At 40.5% G+C, this 20,250-nt stretch overlaps 2 protein-coding genes and 1 long non-coding RNA gene across 4 annotated transcripts; 1 reads left to right on the top strand and 2 right to left on the bottom strand.

The window, feature by feature from the left end:
- Positions 1-132: 132 nt before the first annotated feature.
- On the bottom strand, positions 133-13,265 carry LOC116044246 (uncharacterized protein C16orf52 homolog B-like). The gene is made up of 3 exons (XM_031291282.2): positions 12,481-13,265; positions 2,826-3,038; positions 133-1,354 (listed from the first exon to the last, which is right to left on the bottom strand). Exons 1-3 carry the CDS (start codon positions 12,584-12,586, stop codon positions 1,170-1,172), a joined length of 504 nt encoding a protein of 167 aa, XP_031147142.1. The 5' UTR covers positions 12,587-13,265; the 3' UTR covers positions 133-1,169.
- Positions 12,403-18,885, top strand: LOC116044248. The gene is made up of 2 exons (XR_004103647.2): positions 12,403-12,572; positions 18,236-18,885. It is a non-coding gene; the product is annotated as an uncharacterized LOC116044248 (long non-coding RNA).
- LOC116044244 (cytochrome b-c1 complex subunit 2, mitochondrial) lies at positions 13,791-19,790 on the bottom strand. 2 transcript variants are annotated; one of them, XM_031291279.2, is made up of 14 exons: positions 19,637-19,790; positions 18,322-18,423; positions 17,843-17,992; positions 17,580-17,644; positions 17,424-17,480; positions 16,950-17,074; positions 16,312-16,409; positions 16,165-16,222; positions 15,891-15,986; positions 15,573-15,772; positions 15,333-15,413; positions 15,144-15,220; positions 14,263-14,416; positions 13,791-14,133 (listed from the first exon to the last, which is right to left on the bottom strand). In XM_031291279.2, exons 1-14 carry the CDS (start codon positions 19,667-19,669, stop codon positions 14,050-14,052), a joined length of 1,380 nt encoding a protein of 459 aa, XP_031147139.1. In that variant the 5' UTR covers positions 19,670-19,790; the 3' UTR covers positions 13,791-14,049. The 2 variants fall into 2 exon arrangements, with proteins under 2 accessions (XP_031147139.1, XP_031147140.1); XM_031291280.2 differs by lacking the exon at positions 18,322-18,423 and adding an exon at positions 18,463-18,549 and having other exon boundaries at positions 19,637-19,789.
- Positions 19,791-20,250: the final 460 nt, after the last annotated feature.

The raw sequence follows: 20,250 nt of genomic DNA, 5'->3' as shown, positions 1-20,250 counted from the left end.
GAATGAACTGAGCCCTTGGCCTTCATAACTGCTACTATCTTGTCTGTATCTGGCCTTCTCCCACTGTAAACTGTTTCAGAATGTAAACAATTCAGTTATGTGGTCTTCTAAAAGAAATTGATGAGACAATCGGTCTTCCAAGAAGTCATTTTTTAATAGGATGAGATCTTCCATGCTCATTCAAGAACATCACAGTGCTTCTAGGAAATGACACAGACTGACTATCCCGAAATGAAATTGACATTGTCTCAATTATACAAACTATTCATAGATTCAGTCATTGCATGATACAGTGTTTAAACAACAGGAAATGCTCAAAAAGGTGAATAATACATTCACTACATCACTAAAAAGAACAAAGCTGATCCATACTGTTGAATGTTTATCTCAACAGCATCATAGAGACCAGCTCATCTGCCTGGATACAACTTTACATTACTCACCTCCATAGTGATCATTTTGGACAGATGTTGCCTGAAAGTCCATTTTACATTCCAGTTCTAGCATTTTTATGCTAAATCTATGGTTAAATCATTTCATGTATCCAGAATTGTAGGATTAATCCCAAGACTCAACAATATAGTTATTTATTTAAGGTTAACAGCTCTTTAAGGCAAAGTGATCCACCAAGCATACAGTGTTATTGGCAGGGGAACTGCCAATAACACTGTAGGCATTTTATTCAAAAATCATTTTACAAAAAAAACTATCCAAATAAATAAAATGTGCCAATAAGTGAAACTTTGTTGTATATTTTACAGATTGTTCCATGTAGCTGTGGTCAGGGAAGGGCCTCCATCATATTGAAGGTGACTGGTGGATATTTGGTGTTTTGGCTTGCATCAGGCCATGTCAGTCTATGTGCATCATGGTTGATGGAATGATGACGACGGATAATGCAGTTCAGATATTTGAATCCATTTTCACCACTTCACATTCATCGTTCAGAATGACAATGATGGAGGCCATTTCAGAACTCTCTGTGCCTGCCCAGTCTCAGATGGAACGTGGCGATTTTGGCTCCCATGATAATTCATCCAAAAGGAAAACACACACAGGTGCTTCACAGTTTTGATTTACCTCACTCTACTTTCAACACTGCCAGGAAAGAGTCAATACAAAAAAAAATGCCTCTAATAGTGGTGTTTCTCTATACAAAGAGGAAGAAGTCAGCCGGGCAGGCATACCTTCCCAGCAAACAGCAGTCCCACAATGGTGAAGAATATGGACAGAACGAAGAGTACGTAGGAGGAGCCCACCGCTGTGTTGTTGGGGAGCTTATATGGCTGTCCCCCAACCTCGTTGATGTAGAAGCCCATGGGGAAGATGAGAGCAGCCATGCAGAACAGGACCACTGTGACAAAGGGGAAACGGATACAGAAGGAAGATTAACATCCAGCGATCTGGAGGTACTTCTGCAGTATCCAGGGAGTATGAGGAAAGAGTGTAGAAGCAGCTCAATACATTTGAGAATACAGAAATTATGATTTAAATTTTTTTTATATATATGTCAGGCCAGCTGTAACACCTGAATACCACGTGTTGCGAGTGCATGAACACTAGTTAGTTAGCAAGCCAGCAGATGAGTTGAAACAGTTAGCTAAAAGTAACAAAACACTTCAAATAGCTACTAGAGCTAATGGTTAAATAGGTGAAACAGGTTAAGTAATGGATAAAGAGTTTAAAATATTAAAAGCATTGGATCAATGGTTGAAACAGTTAGCTAAAAGTAACAAACAGTGAAATAACTAATGGATAAATGATGAATTAGCTCAAAGTAATGAATGCAATGGTAAAAAAAAAAAAAACAGCTAAGTAATAGATACACAGCTTGAATAGTTTGCCTATACTAATGAATAAATACAACAGTTTAAAGAGTTGAAATAGTTAGCTAAAGGTAATAGATAAATGGTTGGAATAAATAGCTGTGTCAGCTGCAGGGTACTGGAGTTCATCAGACAAAAAAACCTCTGCTCCAGACAGCTGACTTGGTTCATCATTAAATATTAGGTTTTTCATGTCAAACCCCTTCTTTACCACCATTTAAGGCTGCCCTCAGTATTGATGGTCTACTCGTGAGAACATGCTTTATATTTTTCTATATTGAGAGCCACATGAAGCACAGCTCCTGCTCTGGTCCTCTCTAATAGATAAACTTGGTCTCTATCCTGTAAAAATAGAAACCGGCCCATCAATTAGAGCTCCTCTGCAGTCACTTTGTTAAGATGTTCATAATTACCAGACTAAATGCTTTCCTGAAATGAATCGCAGAATTCTGATGTCGAGGTGAGCTCCATTTATTTCACAGCAGATTCTCAAGGAGCATCTCTTACTCCCACAGGCCTTTTATAAACTATAATGGGCAGTTTTGCCTCCTCCTGCAGTTAATGTCTGACCCTGATGTGGTACTTTACAGCTTTAAGGTTTTAGCATATTAAATCAACTTTGATATTCGTAAGTCCTGTTATGTAACGGCTGCAAACGACAGAACAATTGTGCTGTAAAGGTAGCTGATGCTTTAAAAGGAAAAAGACGCAAAAGATATAATTCCAGTCTTGTAATGCAGAACATTTGATGTTTAAGATACTGCTTGTGTTTTGCTCTCAACTTTTAAGATTGTCACTTACTGTTGGCTGACAAATGTCCTCGATCCTGGAATGTCATTTGATAAAAGAGAGAAAATTCGGTCTACATGTACTATATATGGATTAGACGTTGCATGGACATGGAGGTGCATTAATATACTAATTTTGACATGTGAAATTTGACACTATTGATTCAAAGAGAGCTGGTAATGATGGAAGAGGATGACAGCGAACACCTACTCCCTGTGAAAGCGATCCATCGGGCGTATCTGGCGGCCTCGCGGCGCCAGCGTGACATCACCAGCAGACCACAGGTGACGGTGAGGGAGATGATGCCCAGGATGATGAAGAAGAGCGTAGTGATCCACTCTGGGGGCAGCTGCGGGGGCATGCAGGTCCGGTCTCGGCCGTGGATGGTCTGGCACTGGCGGACCAGACCCACAGTCAGAGAGCCTGAATGGAGACAGAGAGGGAGAACAGACGCAGCGTTTACAAAAAACTCTTTTCTGTTGGATCCATCACTAAAGTGACAAAATCAGAGGGTCAACTGTCTAAAAACACAGCAGTTTGTTTTTTCACAGGAAAGTGACAGAGTGTGTCTATTAAAAAAACAAAGCACTCCATTATTAAACTGTACAGAAAGCCCCACTCTGACAAACAACATCTGCTCTCTTTGGCTTAAGCAAGTCTATTATTATTATTTATTTTTTTAAAGATTTTTTTTGGGAGCTTTTCCACCTTTAATTTGACAGGACAGCTAAGTGAGAAAGGAGGAAGACATGCAGGAAATCGTCACAGGTCGGATTCGAACCCTGGACCTCTGCGTCGAGGCATAAACCTCTCAGTATATGTGCGCCTGCCCTGCTCTATCCACTGAGCCAACCCGGCCACTAGCCAGTCTATTATTTCCCAAAGGACACACACAAAAATGTGTTTTACCCATGTATTACTACCCATAACCTTATATTAAAGGCCCTGAAACCCTATTTTCTCAATCAGCTTCTTACTATAAGTGATGGGGTCCTACATGAACACAACACTTTCTGCCAAACAGTTTTGGTTATTTCACTTGTTAGATTTGATGTCTTTTTGTGTCTGTGCCCTTGAAACTGGTTCGAAGTGGGTGGAAAAATGTAATGTCACATTCTTGCATGTATTCATCAGGATTTAGCAACATCTGAATCAATATCAGATGACAGTTGTGGGGTGGTTTACTTCTGTTAACAGGCCAACGTATCTCAAATGTCATCAAAACACATCCACACAGTCTTGATGAAGCTGATGAGCTGAGTTTTATAATATTATATAACATCCCTAGTCATTGATATGGCAGCTGAGAATGGCCGTGCTTGCAGGGGTTAAAGATCAAGATCACAAGTTATTTATTTCGATCGATAACGAGATAATCCACCCGTTATCACGGAAAGAAAGATTTTATTTCCTCTTATTACTAACGTTTATCAGGGATCAGGAGTGCCATCCCAGCATGCATAGATGCAACTGTAGCAATTGATTGAAGCAGAAAATGTCAGATCAAGTAGTATCCAACACTGATATTAAAAGATAAAACATTAGCCTGGCTCCACAGAAAATAACACATCAGTCCAGATGGGATTTCAGCCAGTCTAAAATTGCAGAAAGTGACATAATAATAACAATACTCCAGTATACTGAACATTATATCCATTACGTTATAGCATATTGGTAGCTGGCAGCCTGTTTGATAAGTTTGCATGCTTCATATAACAAACTCAGCCTAATGCACAGCAACATGACATAATTTTGTTCATAGTGTTGACTCTGGCTCTGTAAGACATGATGACCTCCCAGGAGGCCCTCTGATTCCCCACAGTGACCGAAAAACATGTTGGTATGGAAACATTCTTATGGGCGGTGTGCCAGCGGCAGCAGTGACCCCCCCAGTGACTGGTCAATGACATCAAACCAAACAGGCTCAGGGTTCTGGCATAAACCCCCAAAGCATCGCAGAGAGAGAGAGAAAAACTGTAAGATATGAAGAGATCAATGACCCTACATTAGATCTGACGCCCTGTATCTCACAAAGCCTGCTGGGTGCTGTGATGTCAGGTAGGAGGGCTTCTGCAAAACACACACACACACTCGGAGCCCAACAGAGACTGCATCTGCTCAACTCTGCATCCAGTCCGCCTACATAGAAGACATAACATACAGCATATAAATGCAAAAATGAAATCCTCCCACACCTTCATTTATTCTTTTGTCTCCCTCCTTCCTTTTTCATTCTTATTATCCTCAGCGAGCAGTTAGTGCCTGCCAAGCAGACACAGAAGAAAGAGGAGCTTTATGGATTTATTCAGGGAAATTTAAACCCAGCAATTATAAATATTAACATAATTGTCACGATGGTCAAAATTACTAGTAACCAATATCACAAAGAGTGCAGGAAAAACACGGGGAAGCACTGAAACATCTTTTAATTAGGAGAAAAATGACATGAAATAAGCTTCTTTAGAATAAACACCGGGTATTTAAGGCCATTAAGACCCCTCAATTTACATTTAACTAGTATTTTTAAACTATATAATGTGTAAAAGATATGCAAGTAAAATTTTGGAGCCTAGAAAAATACAAAAACTCCCATATCCAACAACTCTTTAAATATTTATCATTGGCTTGAAATGGCTTCAGTTCCGGATAATGGATACAGTTGTGGATGATGACACCAGGACCAGGCTGAAGGGAACCTCAGGCCTGAACCACATTCTCCTGCAGGCTGACCTGTCCCCCATATACAGAGGAAATCCTGTTTCCTCTCAACACATCCTTTCATACCACTGGGTGGGGGGACAATGTAAATAGTGCATTCATTTCCCTGCATACTGAACCCCATACTGAACTTCATACAACAAAAAACAAGTCCAGCAGAAATGTGTTTTTGCTTCATGCCTATTATGGAAAGTGGGTTTTGTTTTTAATGAAAATATGATTAAGAGAGCGATAAGAAATACACTTAAAAGGTGCAATAGTCTATATTTACTTTTTTAAATCCAAAAACGACCACTAATATGTCATCTGATATTAAGGAAACATGCTAAATTGAAATACTATCTTTTCTGAATACAATGCTAAAGCCAGTTGTTTTTTTTCTCAGTTTTTGACAGCCTGGCCGGGTTGCCAGATTTACCTGTAAAAAAAAAAACGCAAACCCAGCGCGCTATCGCTATAGTACCAGTTTAGTACAGCAATGGAAGCAGTAGTCTCGGGTTGCCAGACCTTCCTCCACATAGAAGCAGCAAACAAACGAACGGGATCAACGGAGATAGATTCTACTCGACCTAAAAAACCTTGGCATGTTTCTAAACAGTTGCACGACCAGAGACGTAATAAAATTTGGGTAAATATTGGAGATGTATTTGAAAGATGGAGACAGCTTAGAGCCCAAAAACGTTAGCATACTCCTGAACAGGTGAGCATTAAGCTTCAGGCTAGCTAATTTACCACGGCTACAAGCTAGGGACGGGCATTTTCAGTCATTTCAACATTTGTGTACTCACATTGAATTATATAGAGTACTCGAGTTAGTTACTCGCAAAGACAATTGAGACACAGTCAGTGAAGTGAAGTGATACCGACTGGTCCTGGCTAACGCCGCCAATGCTAACACGCGACAACTGCTAACGTTAATCGAAGGACCAGGCAAGCCCAACCACCGTGACAGACCTATGACAGAAACAGAAACCGCAAGTTTGACGTCCTCATAATGGAAACATGCAATTTAACTTTGGCAAAACAACCATGTAAGTTAGCCTGTTCAAACGGTGAGTAATTTTAAGCCAAGAAAGTGCACTGAAAAGAGGTTTTTAAGCGGTACCTCATCCAATGACTAGCCTACTTTGTCTTTCCATTCAGTTTAACATTGTTTTTATTTTTCAAGTAATTTTTTTCTTCCATTCAAAATATTGTTAAATATTTTTCATTAAGAGCTCAACTAAAAAATATCCGTTTTGACGAATGTACAATTTCAAGATTTCACACAAAAAAAATATTTTAAAAATAAGAAATACTTTTAATTATATCTATTTGATTGGATAAAGCAAAGACTTTCTAATACATATGATTTCTTAAATGAGAAACAATTGTTTGATTAAATCTATATCTTGTTTAGATTAAAAATATAATTTAAATTGACTTTTTTCAACAAGAAAAAATATACTTTTTGCCAAGTTTAAAGTGCCCATATTATGAAAAAAACACTTTTTCTGGGATTTGGGGTGTTATGTTGTGTCTCTGGTGCTTCCACACTCATACAAACTTTGAAAAAAATCCACCCATGCTGTTTAGAGTGAGATACAGTTTCCGAATGTGTCCTGCCTTCAGTCTCTGGGTGAGCTGTTCAAAATCGGCACGGCTTGTGACGTCACAAGCCGAAACGAGCAGGCTAACCGCAACATTAGCTCGTAGCGTTAGCATGCTACCTCGTTCTCAATAGCAAAGCACTGCTACAACACACACAAGTTCACCATAATCTACAAAAGAACTACTTACATGTGCGCCCTCATTTAGAAGTCTCCCAGCTAATCCTGCCTTGTAACTGACCAAAGTTGTAGAAACAGCCTTTCTTTTACTGTCTATGGAGCTAGCTAGCTGACATGATCTACATCTGAGCTACTGCGCATGTGCAAGTGCAATCAAAGATAGTACAGAAGAAGAAGAAGAAAAGAGGTCTCACTCTGTAGCTAAAACAGAGACCAGCTGAAAAGAGGATCTGCAGCAGTGAGAGAGAGCGGTGCAGTACAACAAAAATATGGTGTTTTTTGAAAATTAAACCATGTAAACCTATTCTGGTACAACCTTAAAATACAATTATGAACCTGAAAATGAGCATAATATGGCTGCTTTAATACAATATTGTTTAAGGAAAGTTATTTATTTTTCATTGGCTCAAGTTAGAAAATATAGATGTGAACCATTACCCTAAACATTTTTAACTGGATAAATTAAACCATTTTTTCAGTGTGTGTCTGTCAGTCGGGTAGAGAGGACTGTAAGTTAATGGTGTTTTTAGAGGTTGTTGTAATTTTAAGCCGAAAAAGTGTGTCTGGACGATTATCGGGGCGTTTTTTTGGCAGTTTGCAGATTATCGGTAGATCAGCGTTTTATTTGCTTGATAACCGATAGTTAATTAAAAAGTGTGCTACTTTGGCTCCGCTACAGCTCTGTGTCTGTCCCTCCGCTTCGGTTTCACTCACCACTGAGTCTGACTTAATGTCGATCCCTAGGAGAGGAAGGCGAGGTAATGGTGTTTGTAGCGGTTGTTGCCGTAATTTTAAGCCGAGAAAGTGTCTGTCAGTCGCGTACAGAAGACGGCCAGGAAAAAGTAAAAGCAGTCATTTTACTTTACACACGCCGTGTGTGTGTGTGTGTGTCCTTAACCTGTACTCCAGGTAACGCATTGTAAACTCTCCTGCTCCTTCAAATCTCTCAACACCACATTCAATAAGCACACAAACACACCAAGTGTTTATGCTTATATTGGGCAATTTCTCTCTCTCTCACACACACACACACACACACACACACACACACACACACACACAGCTGACAGGCATGCGTACCTTGTGGTACAACAGCAGCTATAATAAACTGAAGTGTTGCAATCACCCATGATGGGATTCAAAATGATCACGATAATGGTGTATATGCACAGTGAGCATGGGCTTATTATATTATCATTATATTAGTTTGTCTGGGAAGAAAATATGATTTTTTGTACTTCTATGTATACACTACGCACTCAAAATAAAATGACTGAGCCTGAGGAACTTTAACTCTCTAGGTGGAAAGCATTACTCTCCCAGGAGGCCTAATTAAAAGTCCCACATCTTCATTCCCAAACAACACTTCCTGCCTCCAGGTCATTACTATTCGGATTATTAAACCGGAGCAAAAAGCTTTTAGTACAGTAAGTAGAGTCATTTCACACCACTGTTTACCATAAAGGAATGGAAGGTAAAACCTTCAGAGTTTGAGTTGGGCTGAAAAACCGTCCATTTTGTGCTATGACGATTTAGAAAGAAAGATTTGGTGTGTGGTTACTCGTTTAATTATGTGACAAAAAACTGCTTGTTATGGCATCAACTTGCAGCAGCAGTCAGTATTTTTTACAACATTAAATCCTGTAATAACCACTTGGCACGCCGGTTATGTGCTTACAGTATCTCTGCTCCACTGTAGCATTAGGATGAAGGCTGACCAGAACTTCTGGCAGCTGGGCATATACTATAGTGGTACTGTTGTTTGTCTGTTGGATCAGTTGAAGTTAATGTTTAGCTTTTGGACTTTGCATCTGAACTTTACTCCATTGTAATAACAAGGGAGGCTAACTGTAAGGAGAAGACGGTGGGATTTGGTAAACGCCTGTATTCAATGCTTTAATTCTAGAATTGAGTGTACAATCTATGACATTTTAAAAGATCACATAGGTGATAACTAATAATTTAATTGAAACCAGAACACTTGTTGACATTGATGTCAAATGCCAACATATTAATAAAATCCTCTATCTAATAAAGCCGGACGCCTCTGTGTGTCTGTCTTTGAAATATCTCCTGTTCATCCAATCTACTTCACACTTCGTTTCATGGTTACCCAATGAACTTGGGGTTTGGATTTTGGAGTATTAATTTGGATAGCATTGGATATTGGATATTACAAACTGTGAATAAAACTAAACGGCCAAAATAATGAACTGCTGATGCAGCAGCCTATTGACATGCTCTGGGCAGCGGGGGTGGGGGAGGTTTACCGGCTTGGACTGTCACTTTTGCTGCTTCTAACGTAACATATGATTGCTGGATATACCAAGAAAACTATTCGTCACTTTCCTGGAGCACGAGCGCATAGCTGACAGGTCTATCGCAACTGTTGTGTTGAATAAGGTTGGGGGGGGGAGGCGCTATGTAACGCTGGCTTTTCCGTGTCTATTATTTGGCTAAGAAGAAACTCAAAAAGCCATTTCACTAAATATCAAACAAAAACCAGACACTATATTATATTAACTTGCTGTGAGCTGTACATTCACAACTTCTAAACACAGGCAGAACATAACCTATCTTGGAGCTTCGATCCTCCACAGCGCCGTGCAATTCAGACTATCTCGGAGCTGACCGGGCAAAGACAGCAGTTTTCATCAGACTAACCCTGGGTCTGCTTCATTAGGCCTAAGTGTACTGCTTACTTACCCTGGAAATCCAGACGATCCACAATTTGAATTTGCTCAGTGAGTCACTCTGGCATTGAGTAATGATGCTCGTTAACTATGCCCTTGTAGCCAAGCTGCACCAGTCACATTGGTGTATCTGATATAGGCGGGCCAGAGGCGAGCTAAACAGATGACGTAGTTTAATCTACCAGTTACCTCCGCTGGTAGCTAAGCGTCACCCTGTGTATTGTTGTGATTGGTCGTAGTGTTATCCAATTGTGTGCAGTGAGATTTTCAAATGCATGCTTGGTGCCACCCCTCGAGTTGGGCCATTTTCATTACTCAATGCCAGACCCTTAATCTTTCGGATTTGGTCTAGATTTCCAGGCTACTGCTAATTTATAACACTAATAACATTACCGTCGGCAAAATACCCCCGCCAATTAAATCCATACTTTGTTAACCATCAAGCCTCGAAGCCTGAATGGAAATGAAAACGAAGTTAACAATAATAATGACGAGACAGGACCGCCGTCATGACTGTGGCGATATCAACATGCAATATCGCTGACGAAAAAGACAACACTAAAATGTAGTTGAACAAAAACTCTTTATTTGCATTGCCTTCCACTTTTTTCTTCTCTCCACACACACACACACACACACACACACACACACACAGAGAGTCCGGAGCCCGGCTGAATGTCGTCTCTGTACTCAGTCCGTTTCTGGTGGTTGATTAACGCAGATGTTCTGATTAGCTTTCATAACGGGCCAGATGGGTAGCGCACTGCCATGACTCCATGAGGCAACTGCCTGATTATTCCACATTTTAATTGTGATATTTTGTGATTAAATTCTGAATCTGCCACGTTCTCTGTCAGGTAAATGTAGTAGTACAATGTCTTCCTCTGATGTGGAAGTACACTATAAGTCAGTAGTAGGCTATACAGTGGAGTTGCATATTAAGTGGTTTGGGGTCCTTCTGTAAGTAATTTTGGGGTACAATGGGTCTGGAGAAAGCTACATGCAGCAACACCACAGGCACATTTTGAACGGGCACTGGACTAGTTAGTTATGATTTGCTCAAATGTAAGGGGGAACTCCATATAATTTTACACATCAACATCAGGGGGAGTACTACTGCCTATGTGACAAAAATAAAGTATTTTGTGGCTTAGTGGGAGCTGCCTAAAATCTGATAATCTCTCAAATTATGTCACTTAAGTCAGCGATGGCTGCAGCTGAAGACTACATGTTTGAAAACGGAAAAAAAATATCACCAGATCAGCTTGTCCGCTCTGCTTGAGGCTAGCGATTAATAGCATAACACACTTGAATATCCAACAGAATTGTCAGTAGTCAAGTTGCATTGTGGATGATGAAGGCACAAGGAAGTGGAACGTGTGGCATAAAAATAGACAATATTTCTGATTTTGCTAAATCAATTTTGATAAAAAAAAATGTAAACAACCCAACTGTCCTCGCATTTTCATTCAAATATTGCTAAATCTTGATTGGATGTACATGACAACACCTTATTTACAGCTGAACACCTTCAGACCAGTAAAAAAAGCACAGATACAAACAAAAATACAGAACTCTCGCATAATCAAAACTGTTCAAACTTTGGCGGAATTTATTTATTTTTTCGCGTTAGACTTACTGTAAAGCCATACAGCAAAAAGCTTGATTGAGAAGTTTTTAGGGCCTTTAAAGTGCACTGCACTGTAATGACAGCATATAATATTATTTGCATACATATATTATTATATACAGTATGAGTGGCTCCTGGAGAGAAAGCCCTGATGTTGTGGGTGCCACACTCCCTATTTTGCATTGAAGGATAGGTGAAGATGTTCTTGCAAGAACATGACCATTCGAACATGTTACAATAAAATCCCACAGAGCAGAGGGTGACACGACTAGCACTACTTTGTTACTTTTTTTAAACCTTGGGGTTTTTCCAACTTTTTATTGAAAAAAATTGACTTTGAATTGAATTTAAAAGTCACCGCAAAAAAATGACAGTTAACATTTTAGTGTGCAGTTTTCTGCTGATATTTTCTTTCAACTATCACAAAAAGATCTCTGAGTGATATGTCGCAGCCTTTCGCAATGTGTTTATTGCGCACGTTGATATCGCGGTGAGATAAAAAAAACAAAACCGATATATTGTGCAGCCTTAGTTACTGAAATCAGGACAATTAGACACTGCATTATTACAGTTTCCTTTGTTTTGTTTCATTGCCACTCAGTATAGGGTACACTGTTAAGATTTCCATCCAATCCTCTAAAACTGTGATTCCCAAACCTGGGGGGTCGAATGGGTCCCAAGATATATGTACGGTCACCAGATGAAGGACAAAATCTGTTCTTTTTTTTCTTCTAGTGAATACGGGATACTTTCACCTCTCACAACCCATGATCACACAAAGGCCATACCCTGTGATGACATTATGCTTAGGCTTACTTTTAAGGGGTCACAAGCCAAAAAGGTTGAGAACCATACCCCTTTGACAATGTTTGTGTGCAGCTGTTTTGCTTTTAAATTGTTGACTTTCGCCTGAAAACACTTTCTATGACATCTTCACTGACTTCTGACACAAATTATATGTGCTTTTTCCTAAAATCAGGGTTTGATTTCCCCTAAATGATCCACTTATCTGACCTATCACAGAGGAGTGGAATAAAGTGGCAACAACAACCTACCAGCTGATCCTCCTGTGCTGATCCAGTCCGGGTTGACGATGCTGGCGATGGCAAAGATGTCTGCAGCGAGGAAGAGGCATCCTGATATCACGGTGAGTTTATCCATGTCGGTGGAAACAGGTGGAGGTCAGTGTTTTTGTGTCTCACCTAAAGAGAGGCGGGACATTTAGAAGTCAGTAACCTAAAGCCAGCCAGCGTTAGGGAACTTGCGGTGAAGGGGTCGGCTTGATCCACGATTGGTCCACACATTGCGTTTGTTCCCCGGCGGTGAGATATGCAAGCTGTTCCCTCAAATTATCCCCTTTTATTTAGTCCTCCAACAGCCGAGCCTGCCCCGACCCGACCTGCTGGCCCTTCTCCAGCCCAGGAGGAAAGGCTCGCTGCCCGTACTCATGAATCACTTTTAGCTCCGGATGCTCCACCACATTCCGGTGATTTTTTTTGCAGAAAGCAGAGTTGACAATTTGCTTTTAAACGCTGATTAAATCTCCAGCTGTGAAACCGGATTCATGCATGCAGTCGACTTATTTCCCGAGTCTGCATTGAGCCCCCGAGCTCTCTCTCTCCCCGTATGAAAGCTTCTGCTTTCCTCTGGACGCACACAGACGGGAAACGCCGCCCATGCTCACAGTCAACGTCGTTTCTGGAGCTTCAAATCTCCACACTCACATGCTGAATACCGTCAGTTGTCCTCTTTAAAAAGCTTCACAAACGCACAACGAGTGTGTTTTTGCATGACGGTGCTGTCCTCTCTCAGCAATGAGAACTGAATTTCAGGCAGCTCGCGTCAACTATCGCGAGAAGATCTGTAAATAGCTCTTGGTACTTTTTGCATCATCATGAATTACGCAGGGATGACCATTTAAAGGAGTCCCTTAAAGCATCTCTGAGCACATTTTGCAATTTAAGTTGCGACATTCCTGCAGTCAAATCTACAAAGTAGCAGCTTTCTTTTCTCAGAGCTAATACTCGAAAGCTGCACAAAAAAAAACCTTAAGATCACCTTGCTTGCTCTGGGGCTTTTGTCTGTATCTTCATCAGTCGATTGAGTTTGCACAGTTGCCATGGCACTGTAGATGTTAAAAATGTTCATGATTCTGAGCACTTCATGGACTTCTAATCCATGCTGACTTGACAGTTAATTTTTATTTTGTCTAATTCAGCCAAAAGCTCCAGAGCAAGCGACTAAGTAAATCTCGAGTTAGGATTGTTTTTGTGCTTGTTTCCAATGTCAGGAATGAACGTTCAAGCTAAAACTCAGAACTGTTATTGTATTCAAGACATAAAACACCATAACACATAAAACTCTGTAAGGTAGATAGAATTTATTCATTATTTTACATCAGCTATACAGTTCATGTGGACAGATGAGTGGAGCACGACATTGTGATGCGCCAGAGCAGCATCGCCTAAATATACTGTTACAACACCTATAAATACCCAGTGGTGTTATATCCCTCAGAACAACAGCATTGATGACCTCTGCCTTGTTCTTTTTTGTCAATGTAGATGAAAAAAATTCTGCTTTGCCTTTAGGGTTAGGAACAGTACGAGGTGATGAGGAAGACTTTAGATCTCATCCACAAAGGGCGTTTTGATGAGGTTTCCGCTGGATGCCATAGTCTTCTTGCCAGTCACAAATTTCTTGGCAGCCTGCAAATAAAGAGCAAGAACGTTAAGAGCACCATTAATAACCATAAACCGTAATTAGACGGTAAATGAAAGACTCAGCATAACGTAAAACTGTTAACTAACTGAAGTAAATTCAGTAATATGTCTTACATTGGCGACATCCGTCAAGGAGACGTTGTCAATGTTTTTGGAGACTTCCTCAGCGGAGCAGTAGGATCCCTCAACCAGAGCCTGAGTGCCCATGGCCTCCAGCAAACCTTCTGAAGTCTCCAGAGACATCAGGAACTGCCCCTTCAGCTGGGCCCTGCACAGGAAACAAAGACAAGCTCATTATAAAATACAATAGGGCAAACTAGGAGCAAGACCTTTAACTTGATGCATTTCCTTCTGATTGTTAAGTATGAGGGGGAAGATTAGTCCAATTTATATCCTTTTTTTCAGTTTTCTCAGCAGACACATTAAATGATACTGTTTAAAGGAATAGTGGCTGGCTCTGTCCAAAGCAACACAAACTAAAGCTCACTAATTAACATGAAATACCCTGTTACCTTAATTTGTTTGACAAAACAATGTGTAATAGCAACAACAAATCAGCATCTTATTACAAAGGGTTATGTGCAGTAATCTTTTTTGTTAGCTTTGGACAGATCTAGGCTTGCAGTTTCCCTCTGTTTCCAGTCTTTATGCTAAGCGAACTTGCTGCTGGCTCCAGCTACACATTAAAGTACAGATACAAGATTTTAAATCTTCTTATCCAACTCTGAACAAGAAAGCAGATGAGCGAATTTCCCCCAAAATGTCGACCTATTCCTTTAACTGTGTATTGGAATATAGTTCATGATTACTCACATTTTCAGTCAAATGTTATAGAGGTAGTAACCCCAAATGACTTTAAAAGTAGTGGTATCATCCACATCATTTTTTTTTTACCATTAAGCCCATTTTGATGTTTATTGTAAACTGGAATAGAAGTATACAATTTAAATCAGTTTGAAAGAGACATATTAAAGCAGTGTCCCTGTATGTCTTACTTGGCCCGAGTGAGGTCAGCAGCTGTGACTCCACCATTAGCGACAGCCTTCACCTCGGCAAGAGCGGCCCTAATCACCTGGAGAGACAGAGGAGGGGGGGAATCAAGACAACTTATTGTTTTTTTTTTCATAACAAAGACTGCAGCTACTTGGTTGAACAGACTCTTGTCATGACTTTGGGATACTCACATCACCCGCAACTGCAGGCTGGGAAATAGTGTAGACCCCAAACAGACCAGAGTCAGAGTAGCTCGAGTTGAAAGCACTGACCTGCTCAGAGAAAAAAGTTTAAAAAAAAAAAGAAAAAAAAAGGGGGGGGGGGGGGGGAATTGTTTTTACAGGTACTATTGAAATTATGATTTAAGCCAGTCAAGATACCATGGTATGAAACGTTTTAAAAGTTTATATTAGGAACTGACAACCACTCACATCAAAGGGGTCAGCAGTTGCCTTGGCAACACCGTTGACCAGTTTGCTGGAGGCGCATGAGCCCCTCTTGACGTGCAGACCAGCTCCGAGCAAATGCTGCAGCACGCTGAAGGCCAGAGCCTCGCTGGTGCTCGCTGCAGCTGACTCGCTCACCACCGCCGAGTGGACCAGACTGCTGAGGCTGGGCAGACGGATCTCACCTAGAGAGAGGAACTCAGGGCGTTACATTTTCTTGGAAGTAGGAAAACTCCAGATGTGGCAACACGCTGGTTTGCGACCAACGTGCAGATTTTTTTGTACGTCGTCGGTTTAGCTCACCCCCACGATACTGAGCCTTGGCCCCTGTGGTGCCTGTCCCACTACGGATGTTGAGGAATTGCTCGCCAACTTGCTTTAGCACCGTGTGGTCCACACCTTAAGGAAAGACGACGAACATCATACCCTTTATGATCTTTTGGCCAATTAGGAAATAAAACACTGGGTATGTTACTTTAATGTGCATTTCCATTAATAGTGTAATATAAACACATCAGGTTCAAACAGTACTGCTATCATTATAGGGATATTATGTTTAAAGTTTAATGACCCTTACCAAGTCCAACAAGAGCCATTCTTGCGCTTGTGAAATTGTTCTGGACAAACTGGTGCAGCTGGAGAAAAAAAAAAAACAGAGAGGTTGAAATGGGTCTATTAACAATACCATAAGTCTTAAAAGAATAAAGATTGGAAAAATACTTACATGCCCAGACTGGATGTTGCCAACCATGTGGGTAGGACAGTACAGGGAGTTACAGAGAGCATTCTTGTAGGCAGCTTCATGCAGACCTTCGATCACACCTGGGAAGAATAGAAAGAGGCATGATCACGATGCAGTATTCTAATGTTAAAGCTTTAAAAGACATTTGTGATGTCTTCTTAATTGACAAATCGTTATATCTGCCTGTTTGGTGGAGACCCCTTAGAAACTGAAAATGATTGGATTTGGTGCACCTGTCTAAAGCCATCTGCTTTTGTGGCTTAAATAACAGATTTCTGTGGAAATTACCAGACTTTCGATGACAGAATTAGATGAAACAACTTCATAAACTCTATGCTGGATGCTCCGTCGTGTTTGCAGTAGCTTATAGCCAGGAGGAGAAAGTTAAGGATTACCGCTTCAATTGTGGCAGTACTTACAAAAACAACTAGCCTTGTGAAACACCATTTTCTGATTAGCTTAACCCAAAAAGTGTAACAGAAAAAAATATTTTTCACAAGATTTTTGTGACACCTACTGTTTGGTAATACCATGTACTGTAACACGCAGGTGGGAACAAAAAGCAAGTAGTTCTATGATCAAGATTGTCTGTGTCCATTGCAAGGGAAATAGAGGCCCACCTATTTGAGCACTCTGTGCCGCCTGGGCCTTGTCCATCTTCACTCTGGGCGTGAGGTCTGACACCTCCCATGGCCGGAACTCTGGGGCTGTTGTCACATTGATCAAATACTCCATCACTGTGTCACTACATACAAATAATGAAGAGGGAGAAAAACGTGTTAGATATGAAGTGCTGAAACAATGCCATCACCCTGCATGACATAACCACTCCTGCAGAATAATCTGCCTCTCCAGTGAATATTCCTATGTACCAAACAGTCAGTGTTTCTTGAAAATATAGTGGAAGAGATTGTCACATTATGCTGTCACCCTCATGTTATTCACATTAATTTACGCTCAAACTACAAGTGCAGCTGTCATTCTTGTCTAAAAAAATATACTCAAAACATGTCTCCTCGGACTACAAACATGGGACAGTTCATTTTTAACTCGTGTAGTATCAATCACAACACTGATATTATTCAAAGACTCACATGTCATCTCTCAAGCAGTCAACGGTGTAGATCATGTTCTCTCTGGATGAAGTCACACTGCAAAGAATCATATGCAGATATCGAGATAAGAATACTTATTAATGAAAGAAACTTACATTCAATGGTTTGTTATGGCCTTTCTTGGAAGTTACTGACCTCAGGCTGCCTCCCACTGCCTCAACACCACGGCATATCTTGAAAGAGGAAGCTCCTTTGGTTGTCTGGAAAAGCAGAAAATGCAAGTTAACACCAAGCTGAGACAGAAGGCAAATATTAATTCTCGAAATTAAACATTGGGTACATTCTGGCTCTTGTGCTTTATAGCTGTATGAATACTACTGTGTTAAAACTGGGGGAGAAAGGACAATCACATGATTACTAAATTATCAGCGGTTCTTTGAAACTGTGCCGTATCATACCAGGTTGGAGGCCAGCCGGAGGAGGTGGGTGACCCCCTGGTTGTCAGGGGTCTCATAGCGACAGCCGGCCTTGACAAACACTCCAATCTTGGAGGCTGGGGAATAGTTCTCCAAGGAGGCAATCACCAGTCCACTGGGCAGTCTGGTCACCTGGACAGAAAGACACATATAGAGATGTCCTTTAGTTACATCATTTCCATCAAGTATAGATCAAAATGGAGTTAAAACATGTCAGCAAATATATATATATATATATATATATACTTTAAAGGGTCATCTAAGATCATTAAGACATTTAGTTAGATGATGTGACATTTTACACTAAACATGAGAAGAGACAAACCACTAAAGAATAAAACATTGGCAACGTATGCCTTTATTTTTTATTTCAAGGCAAACCAACTCATCTCTTCATTCTCAGACCCAAAACCACACTGTCTAGACCCAGCCAACCTGTCCTCATCACTCCCCCAACATACATGGATATCCTTTAAGGAGTGGGCAGCCCCTGGAGAGAGCTTGAGGCCAGCAAGGGGCTGGGCAAGGGACTGGCCTGTTCTGGCAGCAACATGGAACCGTCTCTGTGGAGAAGACAGCAACAGAAATCAACAAACACTGACCTGCACATCCTGCGGCTGAAACTTAACGTGTTCGCCGGCCCCAGTGAACTCCACCTTACGGGCAGCCTGGGCCGCGTAAAGCCTCGTCTGGGAAAATGGAGAACATGGAAAGGCGGGACATTACAATTAATGTGTTGCTGGCTTGCGGACTGATGCAAGGGCAGTTTGAGGAGGAGGGAAATCAGATGCATGTAAAAGATTTTGAAATGATGGGATCAGTTATATTTTCTTGACATGATTTAGCATTCTCATACACAACATACTTTCACAAAAATAATAATTGTATTTAGTTTGTATATGCTTACTCAAATAGTACATAGAGTGTAGCTGCCTTGGTGCTGTTGAAATACTGTACGTCTTCTAGTTCTAATTCTTCATTTTGTTACAACTCTTACAGTAAACCATACACAGAGCTGATATTCTCACCATAAAGTCTATTTAGCATTCTTCTGGAACTTTCGCATGATCTTCTTCAACTGATAAAGAGTTTTTGCATTTCAAGCCAACATGGATGAAAAGTCTATTAAGAGCTCAGAAGCATCTATAATTCCATGACAACTAGACAAATTCCATCTGCTGGTGAAGATCATGTTTTATAAAAGCTCAAGAGCTCATAATTTGGATGGACATTTTGGTCTCTTAAGCTTAATGATAACAGACTTGACAGCAAATGTAAACACACAAGTCTCAAATGGTACTAAAGCTGAATATTATGGATAATTGAACATACTTAAAATAGAAATGTAAGGTAAAGCGAGCCGCACAGGATTCAGCTAACGTCAACATTAGCTAGTTGTGGAGGGGATGCTAAGTCTACAAGAAGCTAACGTTAGCTCTCACATATCACTTCTCAGACCCTGAGTTGAGTAAATTGGGTTTTAAAGTAGCTAATAACGACCGTTCTTATAATACATCAATGAGAACGACATGACATGCCTGGTGTTTATTATGTAACGTTAACGTTATCAGTTGAGTTAGCTAACGTAACGTTAGTGCTGGTTAAGCACAGTCACGAATAGCTGTTTCCTCGTCTGCTCTTCATCACACCTTGTCCGGTCACGACCCTGAATTTTCACACCGTCCGACAAACACACAAAGAGTGAAACAGACGGCTAATGCGTGAACAGCTGTCCCGACACAGATATACAGGATAGTTAGCTAGCGGAGTCCTTACCGATAACTGACTAATTCCCCGAATCCCCTTCATCTCCCCTCTCTCCTTCAGTCAGAGCAATATGGCTGGCGTGAAAGTGCCCTACCCAGAATGCCCAGCGCGTTCCTTGCTCGCAAAAGTACCGCTGAACCATTGAGCGTGCGCCCACTCTTGCCACGGAGATGAATAGCGTGTGACAGTAAACGTTGATCAAAAAATGCAAGAATTATATGAATATTTCGCCACTACACAGTCGGAAACTACCGCATTTGTCTTGGCGTTATACAAAGAGTTTGTAGCAAGATGTTTCCAATCATATTGGATTGTTTTGTTTCTATTGGGGAAATAAAATAAATAAGAGAAGACTGAACAGCATTGTAATGTCAAATGACACACACAAAAGCAAATATCAAAAAGTACTTGGAGTAAATATATCAGAAAAAAATACATAGTGTACAAATATTCAAAAGAGTAAATAGTAAAATATTGAGTAACAATTAATCACATGGGCCCAAAGTTATGAATACAGAAGAAGACGGTAAAATTGCAAAGTGAAATACCTACTAAAGTTATAAAATAAGCTACTTCTAATGATCATTAGGTTTAGACAGCTTGAAATGTGATCGAAATTATCA

This window comes from Sander lucioperca, chromosome 22, assembly GCF_008315115.2.
Source record: "Sander lucioperca isolate FBNREF2018 chromosome 22, SLUC_FBN_1.2, whole genome shotgun sequence".
Taxonomy (NCBI): Eukaryota; Metazoa; Chordata; class Actinopteri; order Perciformes; family Percidae; genus Sander; species Sander lucioperca.
Note: the sequence above shows the minus strand (reverse complement) of the source record. Positions and strands in the feature narration are given on the sequence as shown.